Raw genomic sequence first — 23252 nt, forward strand, 5'->3', positions numbered from 1 at the left:
CAGAGATGGATGTCAAGATAGAGCCACAAAGCTCAAAAACAGGAAACCAAATGGACAATCACTAGAGTTAGATTGGCTAAAATATTATGTAGTCACCAAGAAGCATGTTGTCAAAGATTGGTTAATGGCATGCAAAGAGCTACACCCCATATTAAGTGGAAAAAAAATCAGGTTACAAATTGATATGATCCCAACTTTATGGGAAAAAAGTATAATACATTTTTTAAAAGACTGAAAAGAAATCTAATGTTCCAAGAGTCTATCTCTGTGGTGGAATTATGGGTGATAACGTTCTTTATTCTTATTGTCTGTTTTCCACAATGAATGTTTCACTTTTTAAAAATTAGACAACAATACACACACACAAATGTTATTTAAATGCACCCACCCAATTGAAAACAGGCCCAGTGAGGTAGGCTCACCTTCTGCAGGATGGGGGTAGGGCAGGTGTTGTCAAACAGGACTGAGTTGAAGATTCCATACTCGCCCTCACTGAGTTGGTACAGGATGGTCTTGGGGGCGGAACCGTTTTCCTCTGCAGGGAGGGGAGGGGGCGGGGCAGCACATGAGGGGTTGGAACTAAGGCGGGCTCAGCAAGGGGACATGCTACTGAAGCAAGAGGGCTGCCCCTTCCTCAGCTATGAGGTGGCCAGCCTTCTCCTGTGAGAGGAGGTTCACTACTGTGTTGGAAACACCTTGCAGCTGAGCAACCCTGCCCAGCACACACTCCCTGACTGCATCTGAGCCCCTCCATGCCCCAGCAAAGGCAGAAGAGCAGCCCACCCAAACTCAACACCCCAAGAGGTTAAGCCACCTGCTCAGAGGCACAGGATGGGGCAGTGCATGAGCTAGAATCAGAAGCCAGGTCTCCCAGCTGGACTAGAAAGTATAATCCCCCAGATGTGTAAAGGAGGCCAAAATTCCATCCCTACACACACACACACACACACACACACACACACACACACACACACAGAAGACCTTCCACATGGAGCCCACCAACCCTCTCTGAGGAAGAACATGCTGACCTCAGGCTCTCCTGCCTGGGGGTCCCAGAGCAGAGAAAACAGCCCCAAGATCAGAGTCAGACCTCTCACTCAGGAGGCTGCTGGGAGGACTGATCTATCTGGAAGGTCAGGGAAGAGCACTGATGTTGGCAGTGTGGACAGAGGAGCCTTGAATCAGCCCAGCCTGGACTTGAACCCTGGCACTGCCCCTTATGAGCTGTGTGACCTTGGGCTAGTGACTCAACCTCTCCATGCCTATGTTCTGTCATCTATAAAGTGGGCTTAGACAAATATAAGTTGTCATTAATTACTTTCAAAATGTTGTGAGAAGCAGTAGGGTGAGTAAGAGCCTGTACTTTCGAGAGAAGACAAACATGGGGTGACATGCAGGCTTTACCACTTACTAGCAATTAAGCAATTCACTTGTATTCTCTCTGGCTCTCAATTTCTTCATTTGTACAACAGGGTTAATTAAGCATCTATTCTCCCTAAGGTTGCTTTGATCTCAATCGTCATAAAATATAAACATGCATAGGAAAAAAAAGATGCTAAAGAGTATCTTGGGGTGAGGAGTAAATTTCCCTAAAGCAAGGACCCATTTTCCAGATCCCCCCACCCCTTAAAATCAGACCCGGCTCAGCCAGCCACTGTCCCTGGCTTTAGGGAAGAATGGGGCTCCGCTGCCCACCTGGCACCTACCCTCCCTGCCAGGCTGTTCCAGAAGAACCTCCTTCTTGGCGATGATGCTGACTGCCAAGGTGAAGGCCGAGGTCACATAGTAGCGCCCCAGCTTGGCAAGGATGTCCACACCACAGCCCTCCGGGAAGTACAGGTCCAAGGCTGAGTTGACCACAGAAGAAATCTGAGAGGATGGGGGACAATTACATGTTTGAAATGTGGGGTTTATGCCGAAGACTTGCCGCAGCTCCAAGTCTATTTCTTGAAAGCCTCTTTGATTTCAGGTTACCCCAGCTGGTAACCATGGACAGCTGAACAAGAAGGTAGGCAGAGACAGAGCTGGGTCAAGACCCTCACACTTGTGTAAATCACCCTTCAATTGACCCTACAATGGGAAAAGACACTCTTAATCTAACACTTGGTACTCAGATTCCAGAAGCCCTGACGTGGATTTTTCTTTCCTAAATAACCAATATGCTAAATAACACATTTTTTTAATAGAAACTACAGAGTAGGAAAAAGAAGATCAAAGTCACCCCTAATTCTATTATCCAGATTAACCTAATCAGTGTTAAAGTTTTAGAGTAGCTCCTTTAATTCCTTTTTATACAAACTTAAAAACCTGATTTTTTAATTATAAACATGATAGGGCTATAAGTATATGTTTTTATAAACAGTTTCACTCAATAAACTGAATGACCTCCCCATGTGTATAAATGTTTTCACCATAAGAATATACCATAATTTAACCAATCCCTGAGTGCTATATGGACCAAGGAAGTCCACTGGACTTCTGTTATGAAGAATGCTGCCATGCTCAACTTTATAGCTAATTCTTAGTGTCCATCACGTATTATTTTCTTAAATTCAGTTCCAAGATGTGAATATTCCAGGACCAGGCACTTACTAAGGAAAAGCGACCCCTAGTGGCTCAAGTTGGGATTGCAATGACACGTTTTTCCTGATTTCACCTTCCAGATGGGAAGCAGACAGACGGACTAGGAGTGGACAGAAGGTTGGCTTTTCCTTCCCCTGCCCACTTGACTTCTCATCAGTCCGCTGGAGGGTGAACAGGCCACCCAGACCCTCAGAAAGCCTTATGACTTATGCAAATATGGACTGGTTAAGCCTCAAATAGGTGCACATGCACCAAGTCAGGCAGAGCTGGGTGCGCAGCCAGCTCTGCCATGGACTCAGGAAGTGAAGTAACGTCTGCGAGCCTCAGTCTGCTCAGCTGTAACACAGGGTTAATAATAAGATAATCCAGGTAAAGCACTAAGCACAGCACATAGCACATGGGACTCACAGTGGGCTTCCTGGGATCATTATAACCCTCCTCGCCCCCATCCCCACCCCCACCGAGCCCAGCATGACACTTGCGATCCCAGGGTTACCTCTTCGAATCTCACTTTGGCCCCCTCCACTCCAGGGAAGCCGCCGCCAAGGTCCAGGATGTGCATCCTGTGGCCCAGCTCAGCACCCATTTCAAACACAAGCCGGGCGTCTGCGATGGACTGAGCGTAGGCCTGAGGGTCAGGACAGCCACTGCCAATGTGAAAACTGGGAAGGGAGGAAGAGCCTCGGCTTACACACAGGGACCCAAGTACCACCACCTCAGTCCCAGCCAGGAGCAACCTTGGCCGAGCACACTGGATGCTGTGCCCATTTTCCAGATGTAGTGACTGTGGGCATAAAAGGTTAAATGGGCTGCCAAGCGCCATGTGGCAAGTGAGGAGTGGACAGGAGACTAGATCCAAGGTCCCTTGGCACTTGGCGCCCCCACCCATCCCTCCATGCTGCCCCTGGGGCTGAGCCTTCTGGGGTGAGGGCTAGGGCCCCAGATTCAGCCAGATCTGATGTACATCTCACTCAGCAGTCTGACATGCTGTGCTTCAGTTTCCCCATCTATAAAGTGGGAGTAAGATCCCACAGTTATGGGATCATGTCCATGACGCATTTAGCAGAGTGCCTGGCCATCCTAAGTCCAAAAAAAGAGGAAAGCTATATTGTTAGGTCATAGTTCTTGCTTCTTCCATATCCCCTACCAGAAAAGAGGCAGAGCCAAGGTGTGCCTGGATGACCTTTGGCCTCAGGCTGGGAAAGCTCCTGCAAAGCCAGGTCCCTCCTGGAACCTCCTGGGACAGGACCTTCTGCAGACCGTGGGGCTGGGGCAGTGGGACACTCCAAACCTTCTTTCCAAAGGGAGGAAGCTCTCAAATGGCAGAATTCTAGGCCCAGGGACAGGCCCTCCTTGGAGACCCTGAGGGAGGGCTCACACAGAGCTGGTTAAGTCCTGGGAAAGAGGCAGTGGGCAATGGGCGTGGGTGGTGATGGCGGGGCTTCTGGGCACTCACCTCACACCCACCACCTCTACATGGTTCCTCTTGGCATCTTCAAGCAGGTGTCTGCAGGATTTCAGTGACACTCCGAACTTGAGGCTCAGGCGGCTCCGGGAGTGGGAGTCCTCGGTGGCAATGCACAGAACCATCCTGAGGAGACACGCAGCACCTCTGCAGGGGGCACCATGCCTCACCCCCCCCACCCCGCCCCCGACCAAGCCTTCTCTAAGTCAAGGGGCGCGAATCCTCATGGCTCAGAGCTACCCAACCCCACAAGCCCCTGGACCCCTTCCTCTCCCTGCACAGCCAGTCAGCCTCTGAGTCCTGTCCAATCCATTCCCTAAATGTCCCTGGGCCCTTCCCTGGGGCCCTTGCCCTGGTCCTGACCTCACCAGTTCTCCTCTGGGCAGCCCCACTTCTCCGAATCAGCCTTAACACCAGCCAGGCTTTTCCAACTTCTCTTGTATCGGGGGGACCATTTTTTAAACACAGTCTTATTGAGAACCCCGATATCCCCAATATGTAAAATAGACAAAATTGAAGCTGCTTTGGGTGAACTAGCGTGGCCCGCCACCTGGCTCCCCACGGTGTCCAGTGACCAGGTGAGAGGCACAGCCTGAGCAAGATGTCCAGCCCTGACCCCTCCCAAAGCCCACGTGCATTGGGGTCCCTGCCCTGTGACAAGCGTCATTCACGTCTCCTTCTCCCCTTGCACATGGTATGTTCCAGCCGCACCAAATTTCTGCTTATCCCTCAAACGCCCCACGCTGCTTCTGGCCTCCACGCATTTGCTCACGCAGTTCACTCTGACACACTGTTTATGCCCTCCCCAGATGCTGGTCACTCCTCAAAGCCCTCCTTAAATGCCACCTCTTCTGTGAAACAACCACCCGCTCTTGCTTCCTCTGCCGTGACTTTGACCTCCGTAGTACCATGGGCTTTGCTCCGCCTGGCCTGTAATCCATCATTTCTACCTCTGTCCTACTCAGGCTCTGCATCCTGGGTCCAGTCCAGGAGTCCCTGCCCCAACCTCCTGTGACTCGGGCCGGGTCCAAGGCAGGGTCCTCAGCCCCGGCCCCATTCCTCCCACTCCCTCCACCCTCACACGCAGCCCAGCCTCCCACATGAGTGCTTCTCAGCTTACTTGGCACTGGGGTGGCTTTTTACCACCTTTGCCAGCTCCATCTCGTTGTCAAAGCTCAGCAGCCGGACCCCATGCTTGGCAGCATACTTGATGTGTGCAATTTGCTTACAGGGGTTGGTGTAGATGATCTTACTGGCGGGGACACCAATATGCTGGACCAACTCCATCTCTGCCTGTGGGATCCCAAAGGTGGTGGTGAGGAAACACCAGAGCCTGCTGGGCCCACGGAGGCCAAGGAAGCACAGATGAGGGGCAAAGTCATAGCTGTGCCTGGGGAGGTCCATAAAAAGTGGGCCTCGCTCTTAGACAACAGGTATACAAAAATCAGGACGCACGCTGGTTCACCACTGACAGGCAGGGCTGCCATGTACAGCTGTGTGGGTGGTTTACTGCACAATCCTAGGGAGGGAGGGGTCCCGTTCAGAGAATGCATGGTAGATTTGTATGTTTATTACGACTTCCTAACAGTAAAGCATCTTGCTCTAACAAAATCAGTATATTTATGTACAACAATTAAGTGTCTTAAGGAAGGGATATATTTTCTAATTCACACAAAGGCACTCTACAGATTCATGGTAGCCCTGAAAACAGGTTTGTGACACATTTTCCTGGCAGATTTAAATGTTTAGAGACTATCACTTGATGTATTAGAAAGTTCACCAGACTTTTTGACACAGGTCATCCAACATCCAAACACCTGCTCTGTGCATGGCATGGTGCTGGGGTGGCTCCAGCAAGGCCCTCTCCCCACAGGGCCTCCTCTTCCTCACTTTTCCAGAATAGTGCTCCACCTGATTGCTGCATTCATGATCCAGACAATGATGACGATGACGGTGAAAGCAACCAGGGTCACAGAGCACCTACCACAAGCAGGCACTGAATGAGAGGCTTTACATCAGGTGTTGGCAAACTTTTTCCATGAAGGGCCAGAGAGTAAATATTTTAGGCTTTGTGGGCCATATAGTTTCTGTACAACTACTCAAATGTCTTTGTAGCACCAAAGCAGCCACAGATAATACATAAGTGAATGAGCATGGCTGTGGTCCAATAAAACTCTACAAGTCCCACCAGCCACTGTTTGCCAACCCTTGCTTTACTTATGTATGTACGTATGTATTTGGCCTCACCGCGCACCTTGCGGGATCTTAGCTCCCCGACCAGGGATCAAACCTGTGCCCCCTGCAGTGGAAGCACAGGGTCCTAGCCACGGGACCTCCAGGGAAGTCCCCAACCCTTGCTTTAGACTCACTCTTTTATTGACTCCTTACAATACGCCACCAGATGGTATTAGCTCCATTCTATAGAGAAGGAAACATGCTCAGAGAGGCTATGGAGCAAGTAGGAGGCAGAACCAACTTTCAGACTCAAGCCTGACCCTCCATGATTAAGAAGGTGGCATTTTGGAAACACGGTAGGAGTCACAGGGCCATCCTTAGCCATCCCAAGTTTGTAATAAGACTGTAATTTTAATGTAGCAACTTTTCAGCACGAGGTGTTTATATGCATTATCTCATGCAGTACCTATAACTATCGTAGGAAATTTTTATCGGCCACAGTTTACAGAGGACAAACTGAGTTCAAAGAAACCCACTTGCCTTGGTGACACAGCCAGCGAGTAGCAGAGAGAGACACAAAGGTCCCCACCTCCAGAGCTGGGACTGCTGTCATCGCAACTTGCTTCCATCTGAGCAGTTATGATAATGTGGCTTTGCTCCCTGCTTCACCCAGGAGGTGAGAGGAAGCAGCAATGGTAACACTTTGGGGACCTGTGGTTTAGCTTTGATTAAAACTATATTTAAGGGCTTCCCTGGTGGCGCAGTGGTTGAGAATCTGCCTGCCAATGCAGGGGACACGGGTTCAAGCCCTGGTCTGGGAAGATCCCACATGCCGTGGAGCAGCTAGGCCCGTGAGCCACAACTACTGAGCCTGCGTGTCTGGAGCCTGTGCTCCGCAGCGAGAGGCCCGCGCACTGCGATGAAGAGTGGCTCCCGCTTGCCACAATTAGAGAAAGCCCTCACACAGAAAGGAAGACCCAACACAGCCAAAAATAAATAAATTAATTAAAAAAAAAAAAACTATTTAAATAATAACCATTGTCATTCATTAAAGGATTACTGTATGCCAGCCATTGCATTAAATATTTTATAGACATTCTCATTTCATCGCCATATTAATCTTATGAGGCAGGAGACAGAGGCTCAGAGAGGCCGTAAGTGACTTGTCCAAAGTTAACACGGCTTACAAGTGGCACTGCTAGAATTCTAACCCAGGACCGTCCGACTTTAGCACACCAGCTCTTGACCACAGCACTTCAGTGGAGAAGACACCTTGATGCTGAATTGGCAAGTGGGTCTCGAGCATCTATTGAGTTGCCAGGCTTTGAGACAGGTGCTAATGAAAACAAGTGGTGAGTAAAGCAGACAGGGTCTCTGATCCTGTGGAGGTTTCAGGCAGATGGGAAAGAAGGGGAGGAATGGATGAACACTGAATAATAATAGGATTACAAATGGATCAGAGCCACGGAGAAAAAGTACAGGATACTAGAGAATGTGGGATGGGGAAACCTGGATGTGAGGGGGTGACGGACAGCTGTCTGAAGGTCAGAAATTTAAGCTGAGGAGGAGGTGTGGAGAAAGGGGAACCCTCCTACACTGTTGGTGGGAATGTAAGTTGGTGCAGCCACTACGGAGGTTCCTTAACAAACTGTAAATAGAGTTACCATATGATCTAACAATCTCACTCCTGGGCATATATCTGGAAAGGACAAAAGCTCTAATTTGAAAAGATACATGCACCCCAGTGTTCACAGCAGCACCATTACAATAGCCAAGACATGGAAGCAACCTAAGTGTCTATCAACAGATGAATGGATAAAGAAGATGTGGTATACACACACACACACACACACACACACACACACACACACACACACACACACACACACACAAAATGGAATATTACTCAGCCATAAAAAATGATATTCTGTCATTTGCAGCAATGTGGATGGACCTAGAGATTATCATACTAAGTGAAATAAGTCAGAGAAAGACAAATACCACATGATATCACTTATATGTAGAATCTAAAATATGATACAAATGAATTTATTTACAAAACAGAAACAGACTCACAGAAATAGAAAACAAACTTATGGCTTCCAAAGGGGAAGGAAGGGAGGGAGGAATAAACTGGGAGTATGGGATTGACAGATGCATACTTTTGCATATAAAACAGGTAAACAACAAGGATTTACTGTATAGCACAGGGAACTATATTCAGTACCTTATAATAAACTAAAATAGAAAAGAATTGAAAAAAAGAATATAGATATATACATATATATGTATAACTGAACCACTTTGCTGTACACCTGAAACTAACACAGTACTGTAAATCAACTATACTTCCATTTAAAAAACAAAAAGAAAGAAAGAAATTCAAGCTGAGCCCCATAGGAGGCCTGGGCCAGGCTGAAAGGGAAGGAGAGAATGTTTCTGGTAGGAGAAGTGGCCTGTGCGGAGGTTCTGAGGCAAGAATGTACTCAGCCTGAGGGAGGAACAGAGAACGCTGGGGTGGCCTGGGCAGGGTGACCACTGTGGGGGACGATGAGCTTGGAAGGATGCAGGCAGAGCCAACAGGGAGACCAAAAAGGCTAATGTGATTTGTATTTGACCCTGCCAGTGGTGGGAAAGAGTTTGAGGGGTCTCAAGAGGGAAAAGGACATGATCAGATGGGCATTTTGAATGCAAGGTCTAAATGTATGTCACTCTGGCTACCGTGTGAAAATGGACCAAGGAAGGGCCTAGGAGAATTCTGGGAGACAGTCACAACCTCCCTGGGAAACAGGACGGGCTGCATAGAAAGGGGGGTGGTGTCATCTGTAGGCATGGCTGGCAAGCTTGGTGAGGGACTGCACGTGGGGATGTGGGGTGAGATGTCTGAGGGGGACTCCTCGCCCAGCAGACCCAGGGGCCCCTCTCGAGGGGAAGATCATGAGTGCATTTGAACACACTGGGTTCCAGGCATCCTGTGGCAACAAGTCAGCACCTGGATACACAGGGTCTGGGCTGGAGATCAAAACAGGGGAGGTGGTGGCATATTAGGGGTATTTGAAGCCATGGGAGGAGATGAAATCCCCTACGAAGACAGAGAGTTTTTAAGAGAAGGGAGCCTGAGCCACAATCCAGAGGAACTCTCCCAGTTAGAGAGCAGGAAGAGCCAGCACAGGACCGGCAGAGAGGGGAGGAAACAGCGTCCCCAGAAGAGACAGAACAACACAGAGGTTCTTATGCCATTCCTGTCAAAGCAAACCCCATCTTGCAATTCACATCTGTGCAGAAGGAGACCTCTCCACGGTCAGAGGCACCCCAGGAGGGTGGAGCAGGCTCCCAGCAGCATCCACTTTCACTGCATATGTTTCTAAAGTCTTTAAAACCAAGAGCACGTGTTGTTGAGTACAAGCATACCTCATTTTATTTCGCCTCACTCTGTTGTGCTTTGTAGATATTGCGATTTTTACAAATTGAAGGTTTGCGGCAACCCTGCATCAAGCAAGTCTATTCGCACCATTTTTCCAGCAGTGTTTGCTCACTTCACGTCTCTATGTCACATTTTGGTCATTCTTGTGATATTTCAGACATTTTCAGTGTCACTGTATTTGTTATGGTGATCTGTGATCAGTGATCTTTGATGTTACTATTGTCATTGTTTTGGGGTGCCACGAACCATGCCCATATGCCCATACAGTGAACTTAATAGATAAATGTGTGTTCTGACTGCTCCATTCCTCAGCCATTCCCCATCTCCCTCCCGCTCTTTGGGCCTCCCTATTCCCTGACATACAACAACCCAACCATATCGAAATTAGGCCAGTTAATAACCCTACAATGACCTCTGTGTATTCAAGTGAGAGGAAGAGTCTTCTCTGAAGAAACTGCCACCCCACACTTCAGCAACCACCGCCCTAAGCAGTCAGCAGCCATCAACATTGAGGCAAGACCCTCCACCAGCAAAAAGATTACGACTCGCTGATGGCTCAGATGATGGTCAGCATTTTTTAACAAGAAAATATTTTTTACATAAGGTATATACATTTTACTTAAAGTATTTTTTTAGACATAATGCGATTGCACACTTAATAGACTACAGTATAGTGTAAGCATAACTTTTATATGCACTGGGAAACCAAAAAAATCGTGTGACTCACTTTATTGTGGTCTTACTTTACTGTAGTGGTCTGGAATCCAACCCACAATATCCTAGGCTAGGCCTGTGTTTTTAAAAAGAATGTGTTTCAATGGATGCAACTAGAGATTATCATACCAAGTGAAGTAAGTCAGAAAGAGAAAGACAAATACCATATGATTATCACTTATATGTGGAATCTAAAATATGACACAAATGAACCTATCTATGAAACAGAAATAGAATCAGGGACATAGAGAATAGACTGGTGGTTGCCAAGGGGGAGGGTGGGTAGGAGAGAGATGGATTGGGAGTTTGGGATTAGCAGATGGAAACTGGTATATATAGAACGGATAAACAAGGTCCTGCTGTATAGCACAGGAACTCTATTCAGTATCCTGTGATAAACCATAATGGAAAAGAATATGAAAAATGATGTATATATATATGTATAACTGAGCCACTTTGCTGTTCAGCAGTAATTAACACAAAATTGTAATTCAACTATACTTCAATAAAAAATAAATTGAAAAAATAAATTGAAAAAATACTAAAAAAAAAAAAAAGAATGTTTCAAACGGGGAGTTGCTACTCAATGGGTATAAAGTGTCAGTTCTGCAAGAGGAATCAGTTCTAGAGATCTGCTGTACAACATAGTGCCTATACACACACACACACACACACACACACACACACACACATACACACACACACACTTTTTCATGGTGAGATCAAAAGCTAGGAGGACCAAGGAGTGTCCCCTACAAGGTCTAAAAGCATCAACATGGACAGATCTCCAAAATCTGCTGAGCTTAAAGCTATCATAAGGGACTTCCCTGGTGGCACAGTGGTTAAGAATCTGCCTGCCAATGCAACGGACACGGGTTCGAGCCCTGGTCTGGGAAGATCCCACATGCCGTGGAGCAACTAAGCCCATGCAGTGCACCACAACTACTGAGCCCGCGAGCCACAACTACTGAAGCCCATGCACCTAGAGCCCGTGCTCTGCAACAAGAGAAGCCACCGCAGTGAGAAGCCTACGCACCGCAACAAAGAGTAGCCCCACTCGCCACTAGAGAAAGCCCACACACATCAATGAATACCAAACGCAGCCAATAAATAAATAAATAAATTTATTTATTTATTTATTTTAAAAAATAAAAATAAAGCTATGTGGCACAATACCTATCACATGAACATCTTATATTTTGTTACAAAATCACAAGATATTTTGTATGTTTCCTATGGCTCATATTTGTAAGTATTTTTCAAATACAATGTAGCCACCAAACTCAAACTCAGAACGTTGATTATCTCTGGAGACATAAAGCTGACGTTCTACTTTTTTTTTGCAGGTGAATCAACGTATTATTTGAATAATTCAAAATGAATGGTTAGAATAAAGTGCTCACTGGATCCTGGAGATTGCTGGGGACGCTGGCAAGAGGAGATTCCTTGGAATGATGAGTGGAGGTCGGGAAGCAGTGGCTTAAAGAGTGGGTGCTAAGGGAAAGAGACAAGTGACTGCAGACAGGCAAGTGTAGACAGCTCAGTTTGGCCATGAAGAGGGAGCAAGGGACTGGGCTGGGGGACGATGTGGTGTCCAGAGAAGGCATTTTAAGATGGGAGGATGCTGAGGGAGACAGCCAGAGAGGGCAAGGGATGGGGTAGGAGAGATGACATAAGGTCCTTGGGAAGGTGGGTGGGTGGACCAGAGCCCCGTGTAAGGCATGGCTGGTGCTCTTGACCCTGGAGCCTGTCTGATGCATATCTGTACACCCAGCCCCAGCTCATGCCTGACCCTAGGTCAGGGGCTGCCAAAAGCATGGTGCTGTACAGCGTGGCCACCAGCTCCAGCCAACCAGAAGAGGGCAGCCTCGGCCTTCTAAGAAAAGCTGTGCCACCTCTCAGGAAATGCACCCAAGGGCCACATGATCCCACCTACTGGGTGGTGTCTCAGCTCTGCCATCCCCTCCCCGGGGATCTTGGCAAAGACAGCAGTGATAAAGTCAGAGACCCCTTGCCATACTCAAGAGGGCCCTTTCCAGGGCATCCCTCAAACCTCTGTGCCTCCTTTCCTTATACACTAACTGCTTCCTCATGAGGCTGTTGTCAAAATCACCGTGATGATAATTACCTCACAGAGTTGTTTCAAGAGTCAAATGAGATCATGTACAGAAAACGCTTGGCAAAGCACATGACACAACAGGAGCCCTCAGTAAACGTCCCCCACCCCAACTTCTAAGCCCTACACCCCACAACTCTGCCCTTTGGAGGCCAATCCTGAGGCTTGAGGGCCAGCATAGGGCCCCACCTCTGGGTTTCCAGAAGCAGAGGACTCTAGTCAGTGAGGTTGGGTCCTGTTCTTCACCCCTAGACCAAGGGTTATGGAAAACGGTCCCCTTCCTCCTCGGTCAGAGCAGAGACACGGCATGCTGCAGGAGGTAAGTCTTGGCTCTGCTACCAGCAAGCTGTGTGATGCTGACCCCCAGTTCCTCAACTACAAAATGGCAATCTCTTCCCCTAGGCACTCCATGGGGCTTTATGTGGGGCATGCATGAAACCAGGTGTGCAAAACAAGATCTGAGGACTTCCCTGGTGGCGCAGTGGTTAAGAATCCACCTACCAATGCAGGGGACACAGGTTCATGCCCTGGTCCGGGAAGATCCCACATGCCACAGAGCAACTAAGCCCATGTGCCACAACTACTGAGCCCGCATGCCACAATTACTGAAGCCCACGTGCCTAGAGCCCGTGCTCTGCAACAAGAGAAGCCACCACAATGAGAAGCCCGTGCACTGCAACGAAGAGTAGCCCTCACTCGCCTCAACTAGAGAAAGCCCACACGCAGCAACAAAGACCCAATGCAGCCAAAAATAAATTAATTAATTAATTTTTTTAAAAAAACAAAAAACAAGAGCTGATGCAAAGGGGCTTCACAGGTGACATGAGGGAGACTCATCTACCACTAAGGACACTAACATGCATCTCTGATAAAGGTGAACCTGCTCGTTCCAACTGTCCACCATGGTGTGCACCTCTCTCCCACCTGGAATCCCTCCAGCCTCCTACCCAGATGAGCTCTCCTCCTGTCTCCTCCAGATCTCTTTCTAGAATCCTCCTCACAACACCCAGCTATATTGCTGACCAGGGTTTAAAAGGGATTCCCCCTCAAAACAATCATTACTAAACATTTAAAAATAACTGTAATAACAATATCACAAACCAATGCTCACAGGCTTGCTCCCACCTCAGGACCTTTGCACTTGCTGATCCCTCTGCCTGGAATGCTCTTCCCCTGGTTATCCACCTGGCTTGGATCCTTTGCTTCCTTCAGATCTGTGTTCAAATTTCAGTGACGCCTTCCCTGGCCAAACCATCTAAAAGGACAATCCTCTTTCCTGACATCCATGTCTCTTCCCTACTTCCCTTTTCCTCTTTAATTTTCTCCACAGCATTTACCATCTAAAATACCATAGACTTCCGTCGTTTAACTTGTTTGTTCTTTAGAAAGCAAGCTCCACGAAGGGACTTTTTTTGTTTTGTTCACTTGCTAAATCCCCACCTAGAAAAGTACTTGACCCACCAGCAGGTGCTCAATAAATGTTGCTGAATGAATAACTATGTCCAAAGCTGTACTCTGAGGAAACTTTATAGCTAAAAGACTTATCAAGTAAGAACAGAAGGGAAATAGATAAGCCATGCATTCAACTCAAGGACAACAGAGTCTGTTTTACTCAACACTGTATTGCCAGCCCTACCTAGAACAGTGTCTAGCACACTGCAAGAGTTCAATGAATAGAGAATGACAGTAATAAACAAATCTAAAGAGAGCAGGAGGGAATTAAGACAACAGCATTAATCAAATCAAAAAGGCAGCAGAACTGGCATCAACAAAACTCTACAAGGATTAGTTAAGAAAATGTACAGTCACACGTTATTAATTTTATAAAAGAAAAAATAAAACCAATGATAAAACGGTGTTTTTGTTTTGTTTTAATTAGAAGAATACCACATATAGCTCTACTCCAAGAAGTCTGAAAATCTCCATGAAAAAGGTGACCCACCTACCCAGGGTCACACGTGGTTCCAACGTGGAACTTCAAGGCTGGCAAATTCCACCCTCATCCCTTACACCCCTTGCATGTGGGTGGCCCTTCCCAGAGGGCAGGGGCCAATTACAGGTCACTCCTGCTTCCCCAGGTCCACCCACAGCAGCTGCAGCTGGGTCATGTGGGTGTTCAGTAGGCAGTGAGGGTCAGTGTGCAGGTGGGGGGCAGGAGCTCACCTTGTTGGCACAGCTGAAGCCCAGTCCTAGCTCGGCCAGGACCTTCAGCACGCCCGGGCTGCTGTTGCACTTGACAGCGTAAAAGGGTCGGACTCGCGGCAGGCACTTCAGAAAGCAGAAGTGCTTTCTCACTACAGCACCCAGGTCGGCCACAAAGAAGGCAGCGACCTCTTCCTGCACAACAAGAAGGGTGAATATGAGACCCCACCCAGCTTCCTCCTAGTGCGTGCCATCCACGGTCCACCCAAGTACCCTGCTCTAAAATTCTCTGGGGATCCCCAAGCCTACAGGACATTCGAGGCTCTGTGATCCAGCTCCAGTCCCTTCCCTCACTTCAGCTCAAACTCCAGCTCTATCCTAGATCATTTTCCACCTCCCAGCCTTTATTCCCACCATGTCCTCCATATAGAATATCCTTCTCCCACATGTGTCCGGCAAGTTCCTAAACCATCTTCAAGTTTCAGCTGAAATGCCACCTTCCCCAAAACCAATAAGGCAACTCCGCCTTTAATGCTCCCACTGCATTTTGCACATGCTTCCAAAGTATCAGAACTCTGTGTATAGACACATCTGTTTTCTCCAGAAAAAAGATAAATTCCTTGAAGACCCACAGCCTACAGCCACTGCCTTTCACATTTAGGTGTTCAATGAAGACTTGAAGTAGTCCCACTGCTACTGCAACCCATGCCTGAGGACAACTGTTTACTGAGGGTTGAACACATATGAGGCCATTGGTGAGATCACATTAGTTAAACCTTTTCTGGGACTCAGTTTCCCTTTTATGCAATACTTTTTTACTGATGCCCACTTGGCGTCTGACCAAGGCATACCTATGCAAGTATGCTAAGTATGCTTGGGTCTGCAACAGAACCCCTTAAGCAATTACAAGCCCATTCAATAAATGCTAAGCAGGAGTTTCTACAAAATGCAGAGGGGGGCCATGGAGAAGGAAAGTACAAAATCTGCCTGGGGCAATCAGGAAAAGGTGACACGGATGAGTAATAAGTAATGAGTAGAAATAGGTTAGAGGCAAGAGAGGCTGGGAGGAGGGCAGAGGGAACAGCCTGGGCAAAGGAGTGATGATGGAGCACCCGGAATCCTCGGGAAATATGAGCAGAGTAGTTCAGCTCTGATGGAGCATAATATATACCGTGGGAAAAGCCAGAAATGGGGCTATGAAGGCAGAGGGGTTCTGACCTGGATCCTGTAGGGAGTGAGAAACTGCCAAAGAATTCTGATTTTGAGCAGGGCTGTGATAAAGTTGGAAGGGGTGGGATGAGGCAGGGAAAAGGTTAGGGGAGTTTTAGAGAGATGAGGCCTAAACTACACAGTGAGGTCCCAGAAGAACACACTGAGGGTAATTTAAGGAGGCTGGATTCACAGAGTTTGGGGGTGCCCAGGTGTGGGAGGGGAAGTGAGGACTCCCAGGTTTCTGACCTAGAGGGCTGCGTAGATGATGGTAGTGTTGTTCATGAAGGCAGGGAACACAGGAAGGGCAGGTTTGGTGGCAAGGACCAGGAATTTGGAGAAAAACTGAAACGTCTCTCACAAATAGAAAGGAATGAATACCAAATAAGTGAAAGAATCAGATGTGGGCCCTAGGAGGCAGTTGAGCCCGCTGGGAGAACAGAAGACCCATCTCCACTCCCAGGCCCTCACCGTGGTGGCCTGTGAGGCCCCCAGAGTTAGCTGCTCCAGCAGGTCTCGGGTGCTGAAGCCCTCCTCCACCATCACGAAGTCCGCTTCACTCAGGCAGCCAGCCATGCTGAGGAGGAGCCGATGGGCTGGATGGAGCTGCCGCTGCCTCCGGCGCCTTACAAAGTATGCAACACACTGCTGGAGGAGAGTGAGGGGGTCGCTGGGGGGCTGGCGTCAGCTGCACCCCTCACCTCCCCAGGCCAGGGCGCCCACTCCTGTCACACCCTGCCCCCAGCACAAGCCTGGGGAGCTTAGGTTCACTGGGAGGAGTGGAGATGATCAGGAATCCTGGACTGGGACAAGGCATTATCTGCCTAGATGTCACTGCCCCTCCAAGCCTCAGTTTCCCCATCTGTAAGATGGATGCATTGTTTTGGAGACCCTTTCCAGTTCTGAAATTAGGGTTTTGGTTTAAAGCAAAAGAATGAGAGAGAAGGAGCAGGAAAGCCAAGTGGGGAAGTTTCCAGGTGACCCCCCCCATCCTGACCACGCCCACCTAAAGTTGCTGCAGGTGGTCCCACCAAGGAGTCTCAGCCTGAGAACTGAGGTTCGAGTCGGCTCTCTGCTGCGTGACCCTGGGTACGCCCCGGCCCCTCTCGGGGCCTCAGTTTCACCGTTTGTGAAGAGGGGCCGGGCTGGTCCTGATGTGCTAGGATGGTAAGCGTGCGTGGGGGCTCCACATGGTGGGTGATGGCCGCGGGCTCCCGGGCAAGAACTGAAGACTGAGGTTCTGTCCGGGTGAGCCCTCCTGAGTGCAGGGCCGAGGTCCCGCCCCCCACAAACCCCCTTACCAAGCCCCGTGCTCCTTCGCCGGGGCCAGAGTCAGGCGCGCTGCTAGGGGGGGTCGCCGGTGACCTCGAAACTTGTGCAGCACCCCGAGGAGGAGTGGCAGTTGCGGAGCCGAGGCCCCTGCTGAGAGGAGACAAGAGGGGCCAGGGAGCAGGTCAGCACTGGAGCCGAGAGCGCTCGCTCCCGAGGCTCCCCGAGCCTCTCCCCGGCACTCGCCTTAAAACGCATTTACACGGCTTCGGCCCATAGGTCCCCCCAGCGAGTGAAACGGCTCCTCCGCGCCTCCGCTCGCTAGCTTCCCCCGGCTTGGGCCCCGCGGCCTGCTGCCTGCCCGCCCAGCAGCCACCGACCCCCACGCCCCGCCTTTCGCCCGGCGCTCACTTATATAAGCCCCGCCCAGACCCCGCCCCTGGCGCTCAGGCCCCTCCTCCGCTCGGCCCCCCTCCGTAGCCCTGGCAACTGGGTGCCACCATCCCATTGGTCGATTCTGACATAAAGCATTCAACCCTGCTAGCCGGCTCCGCAAACGTGATCCTCAGTCCTACCGAGACCACTCCGCCGCTACCCTGCGCTGGGAAATCGGAACTGCAGGCCCGCTAGCTCAGAATCCCGAGCGTCTACGCGGTGGGACGCTTAGCTCCTGGATATTGGATCTTGGAGAGTGGGCAGGAAGCCAGGAGGTTTTTTATTTGCTCTGGGAATCCTTTTCTGTGACTACCTCAGCTCGACGGTGCCTCTCCTCTCCGATGTGGTGAATTGCCCACTCATCCCGGGAAGCCCAGGTCAAATGTCATCTCCTTGTTTTACTTTTCTAATAAAATCATTTTTATTTAATTGCCTCTTCCAGCATCCTCCAACTCAAAACCCAGGTGAAATGTCTTCAAAGATCCTTCTTGTGACTTTCCCAACTCAGGGCAATCCCTCCCTTCATCCCATCTTCTGGATCAGGCAAACTCTTACCTCTCAAATAAAATGTCTCCCTCTCCAAGAAGCGTTCTCTGACTTCCTCAACTCAAAGCGTTTCTTCTCTTTTATACCTATTGAACTCCTGCTCCTGCACATTCATCAAAGTCCAGTATGTCATCTCCCCTGTTGAGCTTCCCATGACTTCCCTAGCCAGAGGAACAATGGAACTCACAGCACTTACATCTGTGTGGACTCCTCACTCTTGTGGCTTTTGTTACCCGTAGTGTGAGATTCCTGTTGTTGCTTTACACTTCTTGTTTGGTTACACTTCCCAGCTAGTCTGTGAGCTCCCAAGGGGAGCAACTGAGTGCCTGGCTCCTCAGAACACCCAGGGACTGGCATAAACAAGAGTGCTGGGACTTCCCTGGTGGTGCAGTGGTTAAGAATCCGCCTGCCAATGCAGGGGACACGGGTTTGAGCCCTGGTCCCGGAAGATCCCACATGCCAAAGAGCAACTAAGCCCGCATGCCACAACTACTCAGTCCGCATGCCACAACTACTGAAGGCCACGTGCCTAGAGCCCATGCTCTGAAACAAGAGAAGCCACCCAGTGAGAAGCCCGAGCACCACAACGAAGAGTAGCCCCCGCTCGCCACAGCTAGAGAAAGACCGCACGCAGCAACGAAGACCCAACGCAGCCAAAAATAAATAAATAAATTTATTTTTTTAAAAAAGAGTGCTGAGGAAGATTCAATATCTATGCTACTCAAAAGCTAATTCAAAAGCTCATCTGGGGCTTCCCTGGTGGCGCAGTGGTTGAGAGAAGGCCTGCCGATGCAGGGGTTATGGGTTCGTGCCCCGGTCCGGGAAGATCCCACATGCCGCGGAGCGGCTGGGCCCGTGAGCCATGGCCGCTGAGCCTGTGCGTCCGGAGCCTGTGCTCCGCAACGGGAGAGGCACAACAGTGAGAGGCCCGCGTACCGCAAAAAAAAAAGTTCCTCTGAAACAGTAATTGTACAAGAACAGCCAAGACATTCTTGAAAAAGAAGAGGACGCCTTCTACAATACATCAAGATATTTTATAAAGCTATGGTCTTTAAAACATCATGGTGCTGGTGCAGGAAAAGACAGTGGTAAAACAGAACAGAGTTTAGAACAGTCTTGTGCATATTGGAGAATTTGGTCACATTGAAGGCAGCATTTCAAATCAATGGGGCCAAAGAGCTATTTTTTTTTATTTATTTTTTATTTTTATTATTTATTTTTTGGCTGCCTTGGGTCTTCGTTGCTGCACGTGGGCTTTCTCTAGTTGCGGCGAGTGGGGCTACTCTTTGTTGTGGTGCGCGGGCTTCTCACTGCGGTGGCTTCTCTTGTTGCAGAGCATGGGCTCTAGACCAACAGTCTTCAGTAGTTGTGGCTCGCGGGTTCTAGATCGCAGGCTCCGTACTTGTGGCGCACGGGCTTAGTTGCTCCATGGCATGTGGGACCTTCCCGGACCAGGGCTTGAACCTGCGTCCCCGGCATTGGCAGGTGGATTCTTAGCCACTGCACCACCAGGGAAGTCCAGGCCAAAGAGCTTTTGGCCTTACATATGTGATCATGTCCCCTGTCAGGCTGTAGGCTTCTTGAAAGCCAGAGGCACTTCTTGTTCTGCATCAGTATTTCCCTAGGGCACCCTGCACAACCTAATCAAAGCATCCTCAGCACACAGATGGTATACAGCAGTGACAATGGAGTCTGCAAGAGCCATTTTCTGCTCCCCACCCAGCCTGGCCACATAACTGCTGGAAGTCCTTGGTTGGATCATCCTTCTGAGACCAGGGTCACATCTGCCTGGCCTGATTTCCCCCTGTGAACTGAGAGGGCTCAGACTGAATGATTTCGTTGGGCTCTTCTGCCTTGCACACTCTTGCTTTCTATGCTAGGAACAGACTTTCAGTAGGCAGTCACCTTCACAGGAGGGGTCATTTGAGATCCATTCTTTGAGAGATCTGTAGTCATTTGCACCATAGTGTGAATTAATGACTGAAGTCCTCCTAAGAATAAGCATCTACTGAATGGGAGGGGGTAGATAAGGATGGCCATGGCAAAAACCTCAAAGGGAGCCCTCAAGAAAAGAAGACAGTAAGAGGATGGGAGAGGCACCCAAACAAACTGGCTCTACTTTTTTTAAAGTCATTCTTTGAGCTGACTTTATTTGGATGCCATGATCTAAGTCTGCCTCACTAGCTCTTTTTATTACCTGGTACATAGTAGGCACATAATAGGCACATTCAGTATGCTAACTGAATGAATTGATAAAGGTAAAAAGGAACAAACCATAATCCAATCTGTCCATTTGTCATTTGTCCAGAGCACAAAAATCTGTCTCCTGGACTGGATACAAATAAGCTGTGGATTTATCTTTTTCCCTACCGGGTATGTGATGTCACTGAATCTCCATGACAACCCTATGTCATAGGGCTATAATTATCCTCATTTTACAGATAAGGAATCTGAGATTCAGAGAAGTTCAGTACCTTACCCAGGGTCACACAGCAAGTAAGGGTGGAGTTCAGATTTAAACCCATCTGGCCTGACCCTTAACCTTCATGCTTAACTGCCAACCAGTAGCTGAGCATTCAGGTCCCAGCTCAAAAAAAGTCATCCTGTTGGCATCCAGCCCAAAGTCTGGTGGCTCCTCTCCTGCTGGTCTCTCATGCCACTGTTATCGATGGATCCTATGCATCCATATGTTTTTGAGAGCCCTCAAAAACATGTTGCTGAAGCAGGACAAAGAGCCTTGATCTTTGACCAGTATCATATCTGTCAATTTCAACCTATTCTTAAATTAATCATAAGTGTAGTCACAAACACTGCAATAACAAAAATGCCTTACGTGTGCATAGAACTGGAGAGTTTGTAAAATACTTTCCTGTTCATCATTTATTTGGGCTTCACAGTACTTTGTAAGATTGGATATCAGTTAAATTTAGGTTTGGCTGAGGAAAACAGAAAAGTCAAAATTAATAGAGCCATAAACAAACAGGTTTACTCTACTATGTATGTAGTATAACATTGGAGGTAGGCTGTCCAAATCTGGTATGGCAGCTCCACAAGGTCATCAGGAACCAAGGTGCCTCCTCTCTTTCAACTCTGCCATCCTCACTGACTGGCTTCTAGCCTCATAGTCCAAAATGGCTGCAAGAGCTCCAGCCACATTCCTAGGGCTAATATTTAACCAGTACACACAAGTGTGACCAGAAAAATTGTTCATGGCCAGTGTCCTTTCTGATTGATCAGTGCCCATCTTCATACTGATTGCTAAATATTTTAAACACCAACCCTGCACATTCCAGGCAGGAGAAAGCAGCCACCCCCAAATTCCACACGTGTTAATTTCCCAGGGTTGCCATAACAAAGTACCAAACACTGGGTAGCTTAAAACAATATATTTATTGTCTCACAGTGCTGGAGGCTAGAATTCCAAAATCAAGGTGTTGGCAGTGCCATGCTCTCTCTGATAATTCTAGGGGAGAATCCTTCCTTGCCCCTTCTAGATTCTGGTGTCCACTGGCAATCCTTGGCATTCCTTGGCTTGTAGATGTATCATTCCAGCCACAAGGCCATCTTCTTCTCCCTGTGTCTTCACATCATCTTCTCTGTATACACGTTGGTCTCTGTGACCAAATTACCACTTTTAATAAGGACTTCAGTCATATTGGATTAGGGTCCACCCGAATGACCTCATTTTAACTAGATTACCTGCATAAAGACCTTATTTCCAAATAGAGTCATATTCTGTGATACTGGGGGTTAGAACTTTAATCTTTTGGGGGGACACAATTCACACCATACCAGCATCCAATACTTCCTTTCATATCATTGGCCAAAACATGGAGACATGGAGCCACCTAGATGTAAGGGATACAGGAAGATGTCTTTAGTCTGGTATATTGTTGCTTCCTCCCACCCCCAATAAAGTCAAAATAGTAAAGAAGAAAGTAAAGAAACCAGTTCAGAAGGATTATGGGATTTACTCCATAGGGAGAGGTGACAGAGAAGTAAACAAACATTTTTTTTTTTTTTTTTTTTTTGTGGTATGCGGGCCTCTCACTGTTGTGGCCTCTCCCGTTGCGGGGCACAGGCTCCGGATGCGCAGGCTCAGCGGCCATGGCTCACGGGCCCAGCCGCTCTGCGGCATGTGGGATCTTCCCGGACCGGGGCACGAACCCGTATCCCCTGCATGGGCAGGCGGATTCTCAACCACTGCGCCACCAGGGAAGCCCCAACAAACATTTATTGACCACCCATTGTATGACAGGCATCACGCTGAATGCATGATTACAATTAATCTTTAGACTAAACCCCGCAAGATAGGCATTATTAGTCCCATTTTACAGGTGAGAAAATTGTGATTAAATCCTTTGTCTGGCGAGTAACAGAGCTGGGACTTAACTCTGGTCTGACTGACATTTTGCTTGTGAGATGGGTCCCAGGAAGAGAGCATGACTCCAGAACAAAGAATGCTGAGATTGATCTCAGAGAGGCAGCAGTGAGGGGTGGCATGAAGCAAGTTCTTAATTCCCTGCCCAGGAATTGAACCTGGGTAGCCTGGATGAAAACCAGGAATCCTAGCCACCACACCCCGTGGCTCTTGCCCCCAGTGAAAAATGCATTTCTCACGGAGGCAAAAACTGTAAAACCAGGCACAAAGTTTATCATTAGACACATAGCGCAACAACAAGTGGGAGAGCACAGTTTGTTTAGTTAGGACAGAAGCAAGGCACAGATGCACACCCGGAGAGCAAGGGTGTCGGCGTCCTCCCTAATGAGGAGGAGGGCAGTAAAGAGGCAGTGAAGTCTTTTATATAGGGCAGGTCTTCTGGGTCTTTGTTTACCTTTGGCTAATTATCTGGTTTCTTTTTCCACACCTGACCTGCCTTAGGACCCTCTCCAACAAGTGTGCGCAGCTTTTTTCCAAGATGGATTACAGCTCGGAGTTCTATGGGATGGCCTTAGCGTCACATGTTATGGGGTGGTGCCCCCTCCTTTTTGACTCCCCAAGGAGCCTTTCTGTGCATATGCAATGTTTCCCTTGCCCCAAGGATGGGAAATGTATGACCTCTTGACCTTTTAACAGGGTTTAGTCCCACTCTGTCCCTGCCATAAAAATGTCCAACGTCTGGTTATTTACCCTATTTCTTTTGCTGGTTTTTGTTTTGTTTTGTTTTGTTTTT

General features: G+C 48.5%; 1 protein-coding gene across 6 annotated transcripts in view; it reads right to left on the reverse strand.

Annotated features, from left to right (window-relative positions):
• Positions 1 to 17514, reverse strand: part of AZIN2 (antizyme inhibitor 2) — a 34950-nt gene extending 17436 nt beyond the window's left edge. Inside the window, exons 1-9 of one of the 6 annotated variants that reach the window (XM_059070985.2) lie at positions 17344 to 17514; positions 17130 to 17250; positions 16300 to 16476; positions 14641 to 14814; positions 5169 to 5341; positions 4040 to 4174; positions 3080 to 3245; positions 1707 to 1869; positions 423 to 535 (exon numbers count right to left, since the gene is read on the reverse strand). In XM_059070985.2, the coding sequence (XP_058926968.1) occupies positions 423 to 535; positions 1707 to 1869; positions 3080 to 3245; positions 4040 to 4174; positions 5169 to 5341; positions 14641 to 14814; positions 16300 to 16404 (1029 nt within the window). In that variant the 5' untranslated portion in view covers positions 16405 to 16476; positions 17130 to 17250; positions 17344 to 17514. Of the gene's footprint in view, positions 1 to 422; positions 536 to 1706; positions 1870 to 3079; positions 3246 to 4039; positions 4196 to 5168; positions 5342 to 14640; positions 14815 to 16299; positions 16477 to 17129; positions 17251 to 17343 lie in introns of those variants that run through there. The other 5 variants (XM_059070996.2, XM_067012171.1, XM_067012167.1 and 2 more) reach the window with 5 other exon arrangements.
• Positions 17515 to 23252: the final 5738 nt, after the last annotated feature.

The sequence above is a fragment of the Kogia breviceps genome, chromosome 1 (assembly GCF_026419965.1).
Source record: "Kogia breviceps isolate mKogBre1 chromosome 1, mKogBre1 haplotype 1, whole genome shotgun sequence".
NCBI lineage: Eukaryota > Metazoa > Chordata > Mammalia > Artiodactyla > Physeteridae > Kogia > Kogia breviceps.